Consider the following 19,660-nt stretch of genomic DNA (forward strand, 5'->3'; position numbering starts at 1 on the left):
TGCATCAGGCGCTGAGCCCAAGCTCATAACCGATGCATACAAAACGTATCCTGGGACATAAACCCAAAATTCTGGGGCTGGTTCATCACCCCAAGCATGATTTATCTCGAAAAACCTTCCTGCAAAGTATTAGCAAATGGTTGCAGCTTGGGATTGGCACATGGCTATCGATTTTCTGCAACCAACACCCATTGATGCTTGAGGTTGCTCCTCTTTTATTGGCCTGATTCCATTTGAAGGAAAACAACAAGACCAAACCAAGCTGAGAATGGGCTGGAGAAAAGACAGTATGTAAGCAAAGAATAGGCAAAAGAAAAGCATGGCTGGAACGAGAGAGAGAAAAGACTTATAGACAGCACCCAATTGTAAGAAGATAGCGAGATCAAAAAACTGTATGGACAGAATAGGAGGTTGAAAGCAAGATAAAAGGAGAGGCTATAAACAGAGCAAACAAGAGGGAGGGTAGCTAGGAGGAAATGCAAATAAGGACAACACATAATCCAAGCAAAAAAAAGGAGAAATGCCCACAGACAACACACACAAATGACGACTCACTCACAGTCTCCACCACACACACACTTTTTTTTTGGGTGAAATCCATGTATGATTATATTACAAAAAACAGTCTCCAAAGAGGAGACATGCAATTACAATATCAGAAGATTTCATTGTAAGACAAAGTAAAGAGAGTAATCTATCTGATAAACAGCGAGGCAATCATAAAAGGATTGCCTAAGCGACATTCAAAAATAGTGAAACATGGAAAAGGTGGAATCTCCAAAGACTTTGTGACTGTCTTTCCACAGAGTCCAGAGTGCGTAATAAAGGTCTAACTCAAACCTCCACGGGTAAACGCTAAAGAGCCAAAAAAGCTTGCCAAAGTAGGGAACCGGGCTTGGAGACGCTGCAAAAAAAAAGTAGAAAGTCACGAGTCATAGGGCAAAGCCAGAAAAGATGAGGCAAAGATTCCCTTGGCGCCATATATATGTGACAGGAGCAATATGTCAATGTGCCAGGAGCTGGCCGAAGGAAATAACATGAAGCATCACTCTCCATATATAACTTGTGGACGAAGAGTAAGTTTGTAGGATCAAAGTTGCCGCAAACTTTGATGCCACTTGCGATGCATAGACCAAAATTTCATCGTTGTGAACTCCCAGGAGCAGGCTACAAAACCATGTACAAACTGGCTACGGAGACATTAGCCAGACGTAAGGGTGAGTGGAAAAACCAGGGTGGTGTAAAGTCCAATCAGTAAGACCATAATTAAGCTCCAGCTTTGGTACTGGTAAGAAACAATGAAGCATCTAAAAAAGATAGTGCCAAAGGGATCGATAGTGCATCCCCAAACCATACTGCCTGGCTGCCAAGGGAAAGGTAAATAAAGTACCATCAGCATGGAGCACATCACCTACCAACCGAATCCCCTTGGATGAAATCAAATTAGAGCGCTTGGGTTCTTGCAAGGCCAGAGGACGATCAAACACCCTGGACGAATGCAGACTCTTAGCACACAAGGAATTACACACACGCGTGCACACACACACAGGCTTGCCCAAGCATGAAGCAACCACATTTTCTAATGCTTTCATATTCTCTCACTAGACGCTAATAATTTATTTATTTATCCATGTCCTCTTCTTACTTGATTAAAAGACTTCTCTCTTCCCTCACACTTGCAAGAAGATAATCTTTTTAGAAAATCTTTTCTCTTGGGCAATATGATTTGTATAGGGAGAAATCACTCTGTATTGCACTATGCAAGGCTATGTAAAATACACTAAAAGAAGGAGCTCATGACTCCTTCATACCAATTGCTTTACTAAGGAGGACACTTCACAGTTAGAAGGTGAAGCTATTATAGCAAGATCAAGATGAAGGAGAGAAGTAGACAACACAATTAATAAAACAACATTGGATATGGTTAGATGATGCTTTCTCTGGACATTAGCTAGTAGATTCAAATTTTTTTAAAGGTTCAAATCCTTGACTAGACTTTTGGGGCTATGCTTATGCGCCTCAATTACGCACCTCAATAAGACTGGGTTTTTTTTTTTCCAAAAAATAAGACTGGTATTTTGACATCATGTATTTATTTTAATCTCACTGGATATGCTAACAGGCCAAGTAGATAGACCAGACGAGTAGTAGAACAAGAGCTGAAATCGATGTATCAGAAATTTTCCCCGAGTTGTAGCAAGTCTTTCATAGCCATCTCATGCAAATCTTGGTCTGGCCATCTATCTCTATAATTGTCCGGATCTGTACCCTTGCTCTTACTAGAGATAAAGTAGATCTCCTTCCTCCAATGCTCAAGTGGTTTACATCCACACTGGTCAGCCAACCAATTATCGTAGTCAAACTGATCTCGATAATGAAACAAAAGAAAAGAAGAATTAGCAAGTTCCTTGCTGTCATATAATAAAATCAAGTTTTATAAACTCTAACACAAGCATCACTCACCATTATATTTAAGGTAAAATGAAACCCATCCAAACAAAATCAAGGCAATCGTTGCAGCTTGTAAGTTTGTTGTTTACTCTACATAATCACCTATAACTTAAAGACAACTACCCCAAGCTCTATGTCCTTGTATAAGATCATTGCAAAGTGTAGTTGAAAGGTCCCCCAACAACATTGACACTAGCAATAGTTATTGCCGTCTCAAAACCACACCAGCACACTGCACCTCCTTGCATGTAGCATCTCAACATGGAGTCAGCAAATGGTCACCTCATTAGCATATCATTAGGTGGCACCATTTGATTTCCGATAAAACCATATCATTAGGCTCACACAACATTTGGTCCAAAATCTATCATTTGTTGTGCGGGCCAAACTTTTACCACAATAGAAAGAATTTAGGCTTCACAGTGTTGCCTAGAATCACATTTTAGTCAGTCTGAAACGTGTTTGAACTACAGCCCTAAAACCGTTTCAGTTTCAACAACTGAAACCTCTGTTTCAAACCCATAAAGTTAACTTTTGGTGGAAAAAGACTCTGAAAGTTAGAAACCTCATTTTATTACCATGCAATGAGGATTTTTTTTTAAAAGTTATGTCTAGCTATTAATGTATGGTTTTGTAGCTTGTTCTAGGTGTTAAAACGTGGATATACATGGTATAAATTTTATAAAGACTTGAATTTGACTATACTTTCAATTTATCTTCCAATGGAATTTAGTTTTTGGGCTTTTCACTGGATTCTAATTTTGTAGTCAAAGGTTATACTTTCCTGCTTTGATAAAGTTTCATATCAATGCTTCAAATGAAGTTTGTTATATAGCCACACAGTACATTACTTGAATCTTCATTACTTCTTGATAGGGTGTCTCACGTCCCCGTTTTGGTTGGCAAATCTTGAGTTTTTCCATTTCGATTCGGAACTGAAACTATTTCAGCTTAACAATACACTACGATTAGTCTCATGGTTACATTAGTGATGACTATCCCAAGTCAGCTTTTCTTTGGAAAGGTTCCACGATTCACTATTTTCAGTTCAGAACCTTGCATTTCTAAGGGCAGAATTCATGGAAAACTAAATGGCATGCTTGGGAATCCATCAAAATCCACATTAAATGCAAGAAAAAGGGGAATTCATGGCTATTGACTCTCTTTGGTTTTCCACCCTTCATAGAAAAGACCACCTAACTGAGGAAGAGCTTGCCCATGCTCATAGATTGTTTAGGTAGTCGGACTTGGGGGGGACTTGTGGGATAGAGACAAGTTTCAGTGGCAGGAATGGAGAGAGATCAAGAGAAAGTACTGGAATGCTTGCTTGTGGATTCAAGGGAAATATTACAAAGGGAGTGGGCTGCTCAGGCTCTTTGGCTAATATGGACTGCTAGAAACAAGTATATGTTTGAATCCATCAGAAAATAGTTGGAATGGCTCTGCAAGCTTTAGAAAAACTCTCAAAAGCAATCAACAGCACACAGAAGCATCTCCACGAGTTGTATGCAGGCTAGCAGAATATGTCCCATGAGTACCTTTATGCTGCACAGGATGTGTCTATGGTCTTCAAGGATTCGAGGAACAAACTGGATCATAGAGAAGGTCTCTAGATGTTCTTCCTTCTGGTATTTTTCAGCTACTTGGTTTGTGAGCTGGGCTCATTTTTCTGTAAATCCAGAGATTTTTCCACCTATATTTTTTCTGGTCCACTCCCCCTTTTGTATGTTTCCTGGGCTGGTATAAGATTCATATAAGCTTTATATAAGATGTAAGCTGTAAAAGTTATACTACATACAAATCAAGTCATTTGCTTTGGCTAAAAAAGTGAGATAAATGTGCTTAATGATAGGAGTAAGTCAAGATTCTGGGATGTCACATGTGATGGCAATAGAATCATAGATCAAGAAGTGGGTCGAAGCACTCTACCAACACAAGCATATTCTATACGGGATCCTAATACTACTTGAACCATGGTTCAATGATGAGTGTTGAGAGATGAGATCCCACCTCACACGTGAGTAGGGTTTGGGGCACCTTACGAGGATTGAGGTGCAGTGGATATCACCTTGGTTGACACGCCAGAAGAGACGAGCTTTCCTCTCACATAGGATGGATGAGGTGATCATATCTTTTCAAGGAGGGGATCCACTTTTGCTTGGGGGCTTCCCTCTGAGGGTAAGTGGCCCATTTCCATCACTGATCTAGGTGTCTAGCACACGTACATGACCTCGCTCTACAACATCCCAATACAAGCACTAGCGGATATGTCTTCCTTGCCCAAGCCCACCACATACATCTTGTTCTTTGCAAAGAATATGCGGGCTACACTACATCAGCTCCACAACCGGCACAAATGTTTAATCATGCAGTTGCCACGGCTTCCCCCCTGTTTGGAGTACCACCGCCATTGTGTGCACGATATACGTCCAGCCTATCACTGCTCTACTCAGAGGAGACCGTCCGAGTCAAGGTGTCACTCTTGATATGGCCCACCAGATACAGAGATCACGGAGACCACATCCCCCACCACAGCAAGAGACGGCTCGACAGATGCAAATACTTTGTGTCTCATCAGAGGGCCACCACGGCACCCGGATAGAGCACTAGCTTTACATGTCTGAGTTTTTGAGATTTTGAGATTATTATCTTAGTACTTAGCAAGTGCCTTAGCAAGCCCTTTGCTTCAGCCCACAATGGCTTATATGAGTTACTTTATTGATTGTACTTTGTCTCAGATGCTCGTAAGGCCTCTCGAAGAAGTTTCTCTTCTATTGGGACCCTGGGTCTTGCCCACCGGCCCCTGTCCACCTCTAGATTGTGTGTTCTGGTTCTCATTTTGGAGATTATATGCCTTTTATACATTGATGTCTTCTCCGAGGCATTTTTGCATTTTATGTCTATCCATTGGATTGATTTCCTACTTGTAAAACTGCATTACGACATAGCAAGTTTGCAATGTTTTTCTTCCACTAGATGTAAACAGTCCCATAGATCCTGAAGGGCATCAAGCGGACTTTAATACAATCATGACAGCCTACACAGCAGGACAACTCCAAATACTACATCCAATGTTCTCAACAGCCTCCAAAAGATATGTCTTGTATTGATAATAAAAATTGACATCTTGGAATCTACAAACGTGGCCCTCCTTGAGAAAGAACATCTAGACATGACACTTACTGAAGTGAAAAAATACGGAGGTAAAATGCAAGAGGAATAGAGAAAAGAAAAAGCCAAAAAGGAGGAATGGGACAAAGAAAAGGCTGACTGGATATGTGAAAAAAACAAGCTCCAGGATAGGATGCGTGCTTTGGAAATTGAAGTGCAGCAAATGAAGGACATTAAAGTGTCTCTGGAAGGGAATTGCAAAGCAATGGAAGAGCTGAAAACAGAAAATTTACTCTCAAGAAGGAGATTGCAGCCATGCAGGATACAATGCAAGGCACACACGCTGAGCTTAAACAACATATCAGCAACGGGGAAGCCAAGATGATGGAATGGAAAGATGTGGTCAAAAAGGGCACAACAGCCCCAAAGAAAGGATTCATCTCAGAAGCACTTGAGGAGGAAAAGAGAAGGACCACCAAAGGGCTAAATGTCTTGGTAAGGGGCCTACCAATGGGAGATACCAAGATATTATTCTCCAAAATGGGGGTCAATCTCACTTGCGAGACAGCCCGGAGGGTAGGCAAACCTGAGGCACTTACTAAGCCAATAGTGCCAATGTTCCGGACAGCCATGGATAGGAAGACCCTCATGAGCGTGAGAGTGACTTGATACACATGGGAGTCAGCTCACACAAGGGAGTTGAGGAGAGAGAGCAGAGTACGAGGATCCGGGGGGGTAGCCGTCCTTTTCAAGTCACACTCGAGACCACTCATATTTGTGGTTCGGAGAAAGGAACATATGTGGATACGAGTTCAGCTTCCAGATGCTCGACCTAACTTCATTGTGGTGTGCTACTTCCCTCCAGACACGTCATTGTATGCACGAGAGGTCACTACAGAAGGACACAACCCATGAGACGATCCAGAATGACATCACGGAGTTCTCCAGACAGGGAGACACCATCCTACTGGGGGATTTCAATGCACGAATAGGAAATAGGCAGGTAGGCTTGCTTGACTTCACCGGTGACAGAGATCCATATATAGCCCCAGAGCTAGCTGTAGCTGAGCTCGGGATATTGAGGCACTCTGCAGATGCCCCACATGTGACAGGATGTGGATGACATTTGCTTGAGCTAGGGGCAGTCCCACGACCTAATCATTTATAATGGTCTTCAGAGATGGCCATCATCTGGAGGACTTGCTTGCTTGGTGGGTCTAGTGCAATGGACTATCTACCCGCTAGACTTTGTCTCACGGATACACGATTTTGTCATAACCCCCCCCCCCCCCTTACTCGAAGCTGACCACTCATACTTGGCCTTCCATATCTCTGCCACTATGCTAGCCACTTGGTTCGACGACAAGTGCAGAGAGGCGAGAGCCCACCTGACATAGGAGCGGACTTTGGGTCATCAGGCGGCACCTGAGACACAGAGGATCTTTCGACGATTAACACGGCATAAGAGACGGGGCCTTCCTCACCCATACGACGGATGAGATTGTCAGATCTTTTTGAGGAGGAGACCCGACCATTGGATGGGGGTTTCTATCGAAGGGGAGCCACCTATTCCCATCACCGATCCAGATGTGTGGCACATGTATGCTTGTTCCATCTATGATGCCCAGATACAGACACCACCGGATATGTCCTCTATGCCCACGCCCACCACTTGCCACTTGTTCACCACACAGGATGTACGGGCTGCACTTCGAAGATTACACAATCGGAGAGCGCAGGACCATGAGGGCCTACGGATTGAGCACTTTACACATGGACATGAGATCCTAGTTCCGGTCCTAGCACAGATGTTCAACCGGGCTGACACGGTTTCCCACCTGCTTGGAGCACTACCACTATTGTACCGATACACAAAGCAGGAGACCCTATGGAGACTGGGAACTACCGTACCCTCATGATTGGCCATACTCTAGCCAAGATTTATGGATTAGTTTTAGAGAGGGAGCTCAGCAGTCATACAGAGGCTCCGGGGCAGCAAGCACTAGGGCAAGCAGGATTCTGGAGACAGCATTCTACCCTAGATCATATTTTCAATCTGAGGGCTATCATTGAGGAGGCGAGGTCAAGACACCAAAAGGTCTACACATGCTTTGTAGACTTTCGGAAGGCTTTTGACACTGTCCCACGGTCCCGCATCAGGAGACTACAAGAGCTACAAATTCCAGAGACATTGATATGGGGGGTGATGAGCCTATATGAGTCAGTTAGAGGCAGAGTCCGCACCCCAGGTGATCTATCGGATTGGGTCGAGAGTACAATCGAAGTGAAGCAAGGATGCCTCCTCTCATTGACCCTCTTTGGACTTTACATTGATGAGATCAGTTCCTTCATAGACCGCCTAGGAGGGGAAGGATCAGTACTGGCTGATCTCATGATATAGATATTGCTATACGCTGATGACATAGTCCTTATCTCATCCTCAGTGGAGGGACTGCAGAGAGATTTGGAGGCCCTAGAGGTATTCTGCAGAGAGAGAGACCTGACAGTCAACCTTGACAAGACCAAGGTTATGATCTTTAACACCTCACATGCAGTGCTCCATGGACTCAGCTTCACTTATCGAGATGAGCCAGTGGAGATAGTGCAGTCCTACACCTAGTTAGGAGCAGCCTTCACAGAGCGGTGCTCTAGCCCGATTGGAGAGACTGTGCTTCTACTTCTGGGAATGTGACCTACCAATAGCAGAGTGGAGGATATTTGAGCAGCTATAAGTGACTATGGGGTCTAGGATGATTCGAAGCAAGCCCTCGGCCATACGCATACGTCATACGAGTATGGAAGTATGATTGGATTATGGTTCAGCCCCTAGGGCCGAAACATACGCGTGACCCTAATTTTACTCAAAAACATTTAGAACGATATACATTGTACACATTACATTGAGATAGAGCTACAAACTTTCAAATTGAAACTTCAGACTTCAAACTTGTATTAATATTAAAGTCATGATTCATGAAATTTCAAAGAGTCTAGCCTCGGCCCTCCAAAGACCAGAGTCATCTGGAAGCTGGATTCTAATACATAGTGTCAATGATAGATCAATACACCAAACATCATGATCAAAGGTAGTAGGTAGTTAGAAACTTGGAAGTAGGTACTACACCAAAACATCAAAGGCAAAACATCATAGATGAAAAGGCTGCCATAGCCCGGAAATAAAGCTGAAAATTGAAATGCATCACGATTCACAACCGATGAGGCTCAAGCCTCAAGCTGCAGCCTGCATCCTCATCCTCATTCTCTTGCTCATCCTCATCCTCATCCTCATCATCATCTACATCAGTGCCATCCTCCTCCTCCTTGAGACCATCCTTGAGGCCAACCACAACCAAAGTCGGCCAACAGTGTACGGAGTACGGATTAGCAACGTACGGATTAGAATAGTGCTAAAAATGTATTTTCCAAGGTTTTGGCCAGGCACAAAATCGATCCCCCCTCCCAAACAAAACAACCCCCCCCACACACACACACAACAAAAAAACCAAACCACACCCAAAAAACACACCTCACAAAACAAAACCCCGCAAAACCACACCACAAAAAAAAAAAAAAAACTCTCGGAAGGCTGTACGTAAGGAAAAACCACCTGTATGCGTACGGATGCAACTATGCCCTCAGCCCCACATGAGATAGTACAAGCAGAGTTCACCATGACACCACTACACATTGATGCCATCTTCCAGACAGTGACATTCATTCACAGAGTCTGGGACTTACCCTAGTGGAGACTACCGAGGCTGGCTCTGGAGTCATCGAATCGACTAGCTGAGAGCGGGACAGACACATTGTATGCATGCATATCCACATGGTTTGCCAGACACGGGATTCAAATGGACAGCCTCCCTCCCTTTCAGTACAGTATGGATGCACCCCCTGAGTCGATCCTGCGAGATGAGATTAACCATATCATACGGTTAGACCTCCTCCAGCTCCACACATCTCGGACTTGGGGGGGGGGGAGATTAGGAGCTCCCCACCAAGACCCAATTCTACCGCGACCATTTCCTGAGATTCTCAAAGGAGGGATTCATCATCAAACCCAAGTATCTCCACGACAAAGAAGGCTCACACGCACTGAGGATCGCCATTAGGCAGATGCGGGTTTCATCCCATCAGCTGAGGATTGAGACAGGGAGACCAGCACGTATACCCAGAGAGCAACGGATCTGCATGCTATGCATACTAGAGAGATTGAACACTTAACTAGCCTATTATGAGATCCGAGGGTGATACCACTGTCTCTATCAAGATGGGAGTGGGTTTGCCCACTATCACGATTGATTCACTTCCATGACTAGGTCTGCATTCAGATCTATCTACTTGAGATGCGTCGACATAGGGAGACCCTGCTACACCAGATCACGGAGCAGCAGGAGGTGACTGGACAACAAGATATAAACTGACCAGACACAACGGCATGTCACACATTTCTATGCATTTGAGTCATCTCCAGGACAGTGGGGTGGAGGAAGCCTGATATGCGGGCAGTATGGATTGTCGAGAGAGGATTGCAGAGGCTACCTATGACACGGAGAGCGACCAGAGCACACTCGATTGAGGTCCAACCCCCTTTGGCACCACAACGTGAGACAGCCAGACAGACGCAGATCCCAGACATTTTCTCCGCTCATAGACGAGCCACCATAGTGCCGGGTTCTAGATTCTCAGTTCCAATTCCAAGTCTCAACCTACTTCAGATAGTACATGATATTATACGACATGTTTTGTACTTGATTTTGCTTGAGCTATTGAGCTCTTTATTTCAGCATAGTACTCAGTAAGGCCCTTAGCACGCCCTTTGCTCCAACCCTTTGTGGCTTGTATGAGTTTTTTCCAATTTGGTGTATTCCACACTTTGTCCCATAGGCCCGCAAGGCCTCCCACGGACCTCTCTCTCTCTCTCTCTCTCTCTCTCTCTCTCTCTCTCTCTCATCATCATCCAGACGACTAGCAGAGAGTGGAGCACACACATGGTATGCACGGATATCCACATGGTTTACCAAGCATGGTATCCAGATGGACAGGCTCCCCCCTTTTCAGTACAGCATGGACGCACCCCCTGAGTCGATCCTGCGAGATGTAGATGAACCGTATCATACGGTTAGATCTCCTTCACCTCCATATGTCTCGGACTTCGGGGTGGGGGGGAACCAAGAGCTCCCCACCAAGTCCCAGTTCCACCGCGACCACTTCCTAAGAGTATCGAAGGAGGGATTCATCATCACACCCCAGTATCTCGAGGACAGAGGAGTCTCGCATGCACTGAGGATTGCCATTGGCCACATGCATGTTTCATCTCATCAGTTGAGGATCGAGATGGGAAGAGCATCAGGCATAACCAGGGATATGTATGCTTTGCACACTAGGAGTGACGCGGAGAGCATCGCACATAACCAAGGAGCAACGGATATGTATGCTTTGCACACTAGGAGTGACTGAGACAGAGGAGCATTCCTATGTGCCTGCGTAGCCTATTATGAGATCAGGGGACGATACCAATGCCTCTACCAGAAGGGGAGCGGCTTCAGTCCACTCTCACGATTGATCCACTTCCATTGGCCTATATCTACTTGAGATGCCCCGACACAGGGAGACCCTACTACAACAGATTAGAGAGCAACAAGAGGCGATCAGACCCCAAGGAAGAGAGGCTGATAGAGCACAACGACACGTCACACACTTCTATACATTTTAGTCAGCTCGAGGACACAGCGGGATGGTGGTGGAAAAGATAGCTGACATGCCGGCAACCTGGATTACTAAGAGAGGGACGCAGAGACCACCTACAATGCGGAGAGTGACCAGAGCACACTCTATTGAGGTCCGTCCTATCACATCTTTCCTCAGGGGAGACCGCTCGAGGCGAGGGGTCACTCTGACATAGCTCAGCAGGTTCTGAGATCGAGGAGACCACGTCGCCCTCCGCCACAACAACAAACCCGACAGACACAAATCCGAGACATTTTCACCCCTCACAGACAAGCCACCAGGGTATCGGGCTTTGGCTTTTGAGCCCGAGTCTCAGCTCTCAGCATGCTACAGCTCTCAGATAGTTGCTAGTCTCTGGGTTATATCTCATTTTGATTTTGCACGAGCTATTGAGCTCTGCATAGTAATCAGTTTTTCAGTTAGCAATTTAGCAGTCTTAGCACTCAGCAACAAGGGCCTTAGCACATCCTTTGCTCCAGCCCACTTGGGTTTGTATGAGATCATCCTTTTTGGTGTACTTTGTACCTTGTCCCATAGGCCCGCGAGGCCTTCCACGGACGTTAATACATCTTTCTTTCTTTCTTTCTCTCTCTCTCTCTCTCTCTCTCTCTTTGCTTCCTCTCCAAGGCTAGAGAGGAGGGAGGGAGGGACCCAGGCAGTGTGCTCAAGTAAAGTACCAACAACAATCCATCACTGATTTTCCCTCTTGACGACGCCAAACCTCACCAAATCCAGAGCCACTGTCAGACTTGTCTATTGTCAGCCGACCGGTGGAGCTGGTGCGAAACAACATAAACATGTCTAGTCAGTCGAATGGATAGCTGATTTGTTGGCCGTCCACAGCCAACAGCTCCCCATTGTTGCCATTTACATGAGTTCTCTCTCTCACAAAGCATGATGTATGTATTTCGTGTCTCATACACCAGCATTGGGTATGGTGCTCATTTTCAGCGCCCCCACCCCTTAGCTTTCATTGTATCAGGTTTTTTGCAGTCTCATAGACTCCTCGATTGTTAAATAAGCTCTCTCTCTCTCTCTCTCTCTCTCTCTCTCTCTCTCTCTCCCGCCGCTAACCACACCCAGTTTGGGGCACTTTTTGCTTCAGGATGTCATGCGCATCACAAGCTTGGTTCAGTTCCAAGACTTAGTTAAGGCTTTCTGTACAAAGCTAGGTTGTGGGTTGGTTGATTGTTAGCAACCACTATAAGCAGCAGCCCTCATTAGAGGTCAAGTTCTAGGTCAAGTTCACAATAGTTCTCATGTCTCCAACAATTTGGCTTCAGCTCGGGTTCACAAGCACAGTAACAACAACAACTCTTGTTTCCCTGACCCCGAGCTGGGCTGAACCCCAGCTCAGCCCATGGGTTAGCCTCAGTCAAGGGGTAATGTGAGATATGGCCAATACGAAACAGCCTGGTTCCTCTTCTTAAGACTTTTAATAGACTTTCTTTCTTTCTTTCTTTCTTCAAAATCCCCCTCCTCAGCCTCTCCAATCATCAGAGTTCTCTATTCTATAGTTGCAGCTCTAACACCTTCTCCATATGCAAAGACATATCAATGGGGGGGGCTTAATCAACCATCATTGGACCTTAAGAACAGACTTTTTATGAAGGTTCTTGTCGCGACCTTCCCGCCTCCCTGCTGCTGCAGCCCCGTCGCCCACGGCCCCTCGCTGCCTGCGCGCCGCTTCACCCCCCTCCCCCCCCGTCTTCCTCCACTTCCCCTCCATCGCCCTCCTCCACCTCGCCTCGCACCCCTCTTCGATCTGATGGCAGCAACGGCTGGAGTTCAGCGGAACCTCCCTCGCCAGGGCCTCCGTAGACCTCGCTTGAGCAGCCTCGATCGTGTGAGGGTGGGTTCACCTCTAGCGGCAGAGCTGGCCAGTGGCGGGTTGGGTGGTCTGCACCCTTTGCCCTCTTGGGGCATGCTTCGTTCGCGCAGGGCTTGTAGGTGCAAGTTGCTTGCTCGTGCCACCCGTGGCTTGGGGCATTGCATCTCCTCGGAGGGGAGCATTGTTGGCTGTAGCCTGCTCCTCCGCCCCAGCGGCTTGCATCACCTGCACCCTCATCGCAGCAACAGGAACATCTTTCAGGAAGCGACGTGTGTGCTCGGGACCTTTTGTCGAGGAAAGGTTTGGTACTACCTCGAGCTCAAGGAGATAGAGATGCGAGATGCCTTCTCCCATGGTGGTCAAGAGCTCTTCTTGATGGTCAAGCTCGACAACAGAGATCCTGGCGCTTCCGATCTCGGAGCTACACCGGCTCTTGGAACCGTGCTACCTCGACGTGGCTTCACTGCTTTCCTCCCAGCAGGGGTTCTTGATCGTGGTTGGCACCTTGGTCACGGTCGGCCTCGATTGCTGGATATTGACTCAGAGGAGTCATATCAGTTGATGGTTCACTGTCTCGAAGACCTTCTTCCCACAGGGCGGCGGCTCTTGGTTCTATCCGCAGGGCTGCTGGACTTGATCCCTTCTCTTGGGGCTCTACTCTTTCTTGTTGTACCAGGAGGCTCCCCAACTGGGTTGAGGCCTGCAGATGCGTGGAGCGGGCTACTGAAGTGCGAACTCGCCCCCCGCCAGGCGGTGGTTGCTCATGCAGGCGGGTCTTTTCTTGTTGGTGCCCTCGGGCGGGCTCGATGGAGGGGAGCTCAGCGGAGGAGGGACCCTGTTTTGCTAGGGTCTCCAAGCTTCTCAAGACTCAGAGCTTTTCTCGAAGATTCTTTTTCCACAGGGCGGCGGCCCTCGACTCCTTCCTCAGGGATCCCTTCTCCTTTGGCTCTACTTCTTCTTGTCGTACCAGGAGGCTCCCCATGTGGGTTGAGACCTGCAGGTGCGTGGAGCGGGCTACTGGAGTGCGGACTCGCCCCCCGCCAGGTGGTGGTTGCTCATGCTGGCAGGTCTCTTCCTATTGGCACCCTCGGGCGGGCAAGATGGACGGGAGCTCAACGGAGGAGGGATCCATACATGCTTGGATTACGAGTATCTCCAGGATTCACTTCATCAGGGATTATTGGTCGGCCTCGATTGTTGGATGTTGACTCAGAGGAGTCATATCAGTTGATGATTCACTGCCTCGAAGACTCTCTAGTACTTCCAGGATTCACTTCATCAGGGATCCGTAGCTTTTTTGGTTTCGCGGTTTACTGGTTTTCAGAAGACCCAGACTAGGTTTTTTGTTTTGACAGCATTTTGCAACAGTTTTTGCTTGGCCCTGTGTGGCTTGTAGTTTCGCAGATGGGAGTTATCCCTGTGCTCCAGCATTTTATGCTGTTGAGTCTCTTGTATGCCTTTTCTCGAAGTAATATAATTAGCCCTTCTTTTTTCAAAAAAAAAAAGAACAGACTTTTTATTTACAGCAACAGGTGCATGAGTTAAAGTTGCAGTTGACAGCAGTGACAGCTAGACTTCAGGTTCTTGAAGGACCTGGCAGGCAAGCAGGCAGTATAGATGAGGTAATGAACACCTGCAAGGATTCACCCCAAACCCCTCAACTAGTCTCTATAGCTAAAGATCCTGTTCACACTAAATTACAAACAGTTAAGAAAGAACTGGTTGTGGGGGTTGATACAAAGGCAAGTAAATCTGATATTCAGGAAGAGATCGAGAAACATGAAGCCAGATGTGACAATGCATTGAAGATTAAAATAGGGGGGCTCCCTAAAGGCTGGTACAAAGAGGAGGACTTTTTCAGTGAGACTTTGGCACATGTCAAAGCAGCCATGCCTAGCATTGAATGGACGCTTGACCATGATGAAGATGCCAGAGCAACAAGTATCTTGCATTCTAGAGGAAATGCCATCATTACGCTTAGCTCACGAGACTTACGGATCAAGCTTCTCCAACAATCTTACAAGGCTGAGGAACTCACACAAGCTCAATTGAAAAACAAGGCAATGGAATTAGCCAAGGTCAAGGCTGCTAGGAACGATGGAAAAATGGGCAGTATACCATGAGGGAATAGCACTCATCAAGGAGAATGAAAAGACTCTCAGTCTTTAATTGGTGCATGGCTGATTATGTTTTTAATTTTCAGACTATAACGTAGGTTCTCTAAATAACCTGGAGTTTCTTTTTTTTCACTCCTTGGGAGCTGCCATGTGCCCTCCCTAAGCGGAAGTACTAGCTGGTTTTTTTGCTGTCCAATAGACCTATTGGTCTCCCATGGACATTAATAGAGTGTCTCTCTCTCTCTCTCTCCTCTCTCTCTCTCTCTCTCTCTCTCTCTCTCTCTCTCTCTCCTCTGTGTGTGTGTGTGTGTGTGTGTGTGAGAGAGAGAGAGAGAGAGAGAGAGAGAATGTGTGCGCACGTGTGTGCATGTGTTATTTGGGGGGGGGGGCTAATTGGTATGACTGCAAAGCCACATTTTCAATCTCAAATCCACTTTCTCTATCTTTAGATTCACTCAATACATGTTCTCAAGGAACAAATAGAACCTGATAAGAGCCAAGATTGTGAATATGCTCTTCGCCCAATCCTTTGGCTGTGAGACTTGCATAAAACTCCTTTATGGCTTCCATCATCTCTTTTCTTGATGGCATTTGAGCCTTTCCCGACAACATTAAAGATATCCATTTTGCCTGTAACTCCATAAGTGGGAAGGGTATAACCTGAAGAAGATGACTTCGTCAAGAAAAAGCAACAAGCTTTCGGAATTCATACTTGATGCTACTAATTTTCTTAAAATCCTCTCTTATGCTCTATCTCATGTATTCACCTTTGATATTCATGGCAAACATGCAACATTAGCTAGATAACAGACACTATGAATGGTACTTCTAAGGAAACAATTACTATTTTTATTAGACTAGCTCATGCAATGGATTGATGGCACCCTTTTTGAATACACATCACAAAAGCCAAATGATTAGTGAATAGATCTTACAAAATCCACAATATTCTACAGCTTAGATCCATCTGGATGAAGTGTGATGTGCTCTTTTGCTTCTCTCACCCCTTCTACATGTTGCACATGTATTGCATACTAGGAGTAAAAACATGTCAATACTTTGTGTGGGAAGATGCATTGAAACATGCTTGAATCACTACATCTTGACAACTAGTTCTCATAAAGCTCGACTTCAATAAAGGCATGTGCCTTGGTTAAATGTGCCTATGTTGCACTCCAATGCAAAAGTTGGTCCATCTCAGTTTCTCGCTATAACATGCAATGGTAATCTGATCGTATAATCACAGCAAGAACTTCTTTAAAGCTTTAGTGAGGAATTAGCGTTATGCACCGTAGAGAGAGAAAGAGACGCGGGTAGAGAGAGAATCGAGTCGACAACCGATTGGGTCCCTATACCCTCTGAGGGCCCCTCCTCCAATTAAGGGAAAATTTGCTTTCTACTTGGAGAACTGAAAGATACAAATAACACTCTTCGAGAGAGCACGGAAATGCACTTTTGAAGAGTACACTGTGCACACGTATTGCAGACCCAAACACCTGAGAGGCAATGCCAACCAAAACCAAGACCTTGACGCTGTCCACACTGACAATGAAGGGCACTTCTGCAAGGCAAGGAAGAGGCTTGCATGGCCTTTATCCTACAATCATTCTGAAAGGCATCTTGATGACATAATGGCTCTTCATTGCATGTTGTAGCAACCAAAGCATAAGCAACAAAACTAGCATGCTCTTTCCGGACAGCTGCTCTCGTACGGGCTGGCAGAGGAGTGTCTTGTTTGCTGTCTTTCAATGTGTCAAGGAGCCAACGAGGTACCTTTTTAGGCTCCTAAATTTTTTCTTTCTTGGTTAAGAGCCCGGTGCAAATGATCCTGATCAATGATAGCATATCAGGTTGAGTTTCTGCATGCACATGTGGCTGTAATTGACCAACACATGGAGGAGGGACAACCTCGGATGGAACATCATCCCGAGCATCGGATGGAAACAAAGGCATCAAGCTGTCAAATATGTCTGGGGCATCAACAACAGGCTGTTTTTGACAGTCCAGCAAAGGCATAGTGGAAGATTCATCAAACACAACATCCCGACTTACCAAACACTTGCCCGTGTGGGGTCGATATAGCTTATAGCCCCTACTCTTTGAACTATACCCAAGAGAAATGCAGCTTTATCATCCAACTTAGTGCGTCTCTGTGAACGCACATGAGCATAAGCTAAGCATCCAAAAGTCCTCATGTGGGAAATGCGAGGCTTACAACCCGTTCAAGCCTCATAAGGTGTGATAGTCTGCAATGCCTTCGTAGGACATCTTTTCAAGATGTAATTTGTACACATGACTACATCCAACCACAACTTATTAGGCAAATGTTTGCCTTTCAACATGCATATGGCCATTTCCATCGTTGATCTATTCTTCCACTCTGCCACGGAATTCTGTTGAGGAGTATAAGGCACCGTGCATCGATTATTAATGCCACGGGAAGCCAAAAAAACAGTTAACTCCTTCAACATGTATTCACCCCCCTTGTCTATATTAATGTGAGCAATGTTGCAGCCCACTCTCATTCTCAGCCAAGGCAATAAAGTGTTTGAAGCATGAAGAAACATTAGACTTGGATTTCAATGTGAAAATCCAAGTGTACCTGGTGAAATCATCAATAGAAGTAACAAAATAGTAGAATCCCCCAAGAGCTACACCCCTCATGGGTCCACAAACATCACTATGAACCAGATAAAGCTCACGTGAAGCACCAACTCTCCCATCCTTGGGAAAATACAGCACGGTGCTTGATGCTTATGACAGATGTTCAGATGATGATGCTGCACTTGCCGATGCACATGCCTTTGCTATTGATTCTACCATGGCAGATACTTATTTTGCTGTCCCAAAATTACAGCAAATAGAAAAGGGTATCACAATAGGCATAAACAGCCCATAATCCACAGTATACATCACATGAAGTACAAAAATACAATGCACATACGGCAGGACTGCAGATCCATCCATATGGTAGTGTATCAATTGTCTGGAGTGTCATGACCACTCATCATAGAAGTCCCACTTGCGCCACCCTCTCCCTTCCTGCGCCCCCCTTGCCCGCTACCTCGTGCTAACCCCCTGCTCCCTCTCGCTACCCCCTCCCTACACCCTACTCCCTCTCTCCCCGCCACTGCTCGGAGGCATCTTGCACCTCGCACAGCTCCTAGGAGCTGGCGCAACTGAGGCACCTGCCCCCCTAATGAGCTGTTGCTGCCTGGCGACCCCCTCCTGCTACCTCTGCTACCCCCCCCACTACCTCTGCTAACCCCCCCCGCTACCCCCTCTGCTATATATACAGCCTCCCTTGTATCATGTGTGACAACTAGAGGAAATAACATAAAACTTCATTGCTAAGCCCCCGCTACCCCCTCGCTACCTACCCCCTCTGCTACCTACCCCCCCGCTACCTACCCCTCCGCTAAACCCCCCCGCTACCTCGTTACCCCCTGCTACCCCTCTCGCTAACCCCCCCGCTACCTCGCTACCCCCCCCCCCCTCCCCGCTACCTCTCTTGCTACCCCCTCCGCTACCCCTCTCTAACCCCCGCTACCTCCTCCGCTAACCCCCCCGCTACCCCCTCGCTACCCCCCCCCCTCTCCAAAAAATAAAAAATAAAAACAGCAGCTTTGACCTCCTGCAGTCCCTTCTTTGCCCCCATAATGAAGGGAACAGGGGGATGAGGACAGGAGACTAGGCGGGAGACCCCTCAATCCAAATCTGCATACGCGTGGAGATGGGGAAGGGGAACGGTGACAAGGCGAAAACACAAAAGCAACTCAATTTGGAGGACTTCAACAAACGCAGCAACCGGAGTAGTTTGACAGTGGATAGCACCGCGGCCCAGAAGAAAGGGGCCCACCCAAAGCCCATGCCGCTCACCACATCCTCGACCTCTATGGTTACCACCACTATTTCACCACCATCATCCGCCTCATCATCTACGCCACCTCTCTCCTCCCCCTCTCCTACATCATCATCACAGGTCTCCTCTCTAGTAGCCTCACCACTGGCCCCACCAGCCACGGCTCCACAGTACTTTCCCCTCGTATCACCTCTACCTCTCAGTCAGCCACCCTTCATCACCTCGTTCGGCCTCGCTACTCCTACATATCACTCCCCCGCCCAGATCATGCTGTCCCCACCCTCAATACAACCTCAGCAGCCCACCTTCATTCCAACCCCTCTTGAGATCCAGTTCCCACCTGGACCAGGACATCTTAGGCCCCCGCCAGATGCTTGGGACTCCCTATTGGCTGAGATACATAGCATTCGAGCCCGTCAGGCAGAGCTGACACATTACACCCAGGAGCATGCCCGATACACCCAGGAGTAGGCCCGCATTATACACGAGCAGGGCACCCTTATCCAGGGACTCAAACACGATATCACACAGCTTCGAGAGGAGCTCGGGACCCTCAGA

General features: G+C 46.6%; 1 protein-coding gene across 1 annotated transcript in view; it reads right to left on the minus strand.

Moving 5' to 3' along the window:
• Positions 1-1,944: 1,944 nt before the first annotated feature.
• Positions 1,945-19,660, minus strand: part of LOC147901486 (flavin-containing monooxygenase FMO GS-OX-like 4) — a 103,029-nt gene continuing 85,313 nt past the window's right edge. Inside the window, exons 6-7 of the mRNA XM_087374340.1 lie at positions 15,727-15,900; positions 1,945-2,362 (exon numbers count right to left, since the gene is read on the minus strand). Coding sequence (XP_087230466.1) covers positions 2,174-2,362; positions 15,727-15,900 — 363 coding nt within the window. The 3' untranslated portion in view covers positions 1,945-2,173. The remainder of the gene's footprint in view (positions 2,363-15,726; positions 15,901-19,660) is intronic.

This window comes from Dipteris shenzhenensis, chromosome 5 (assembly GCF_047967505.1).
Source record: "Dipteris shenzhenensis isolate YYH24624 ecotype China chromosome 5, Dip_SZ_1.0, whole genome shotgun sequence".
NCBI classification, from domain to species: Eukaryota; Viridiplantae; Streptophyta; class Polypodiopsida; order Gleicheniales; family Dipteridaceae; genus Dipteris; species Dipteris shenzhenensis.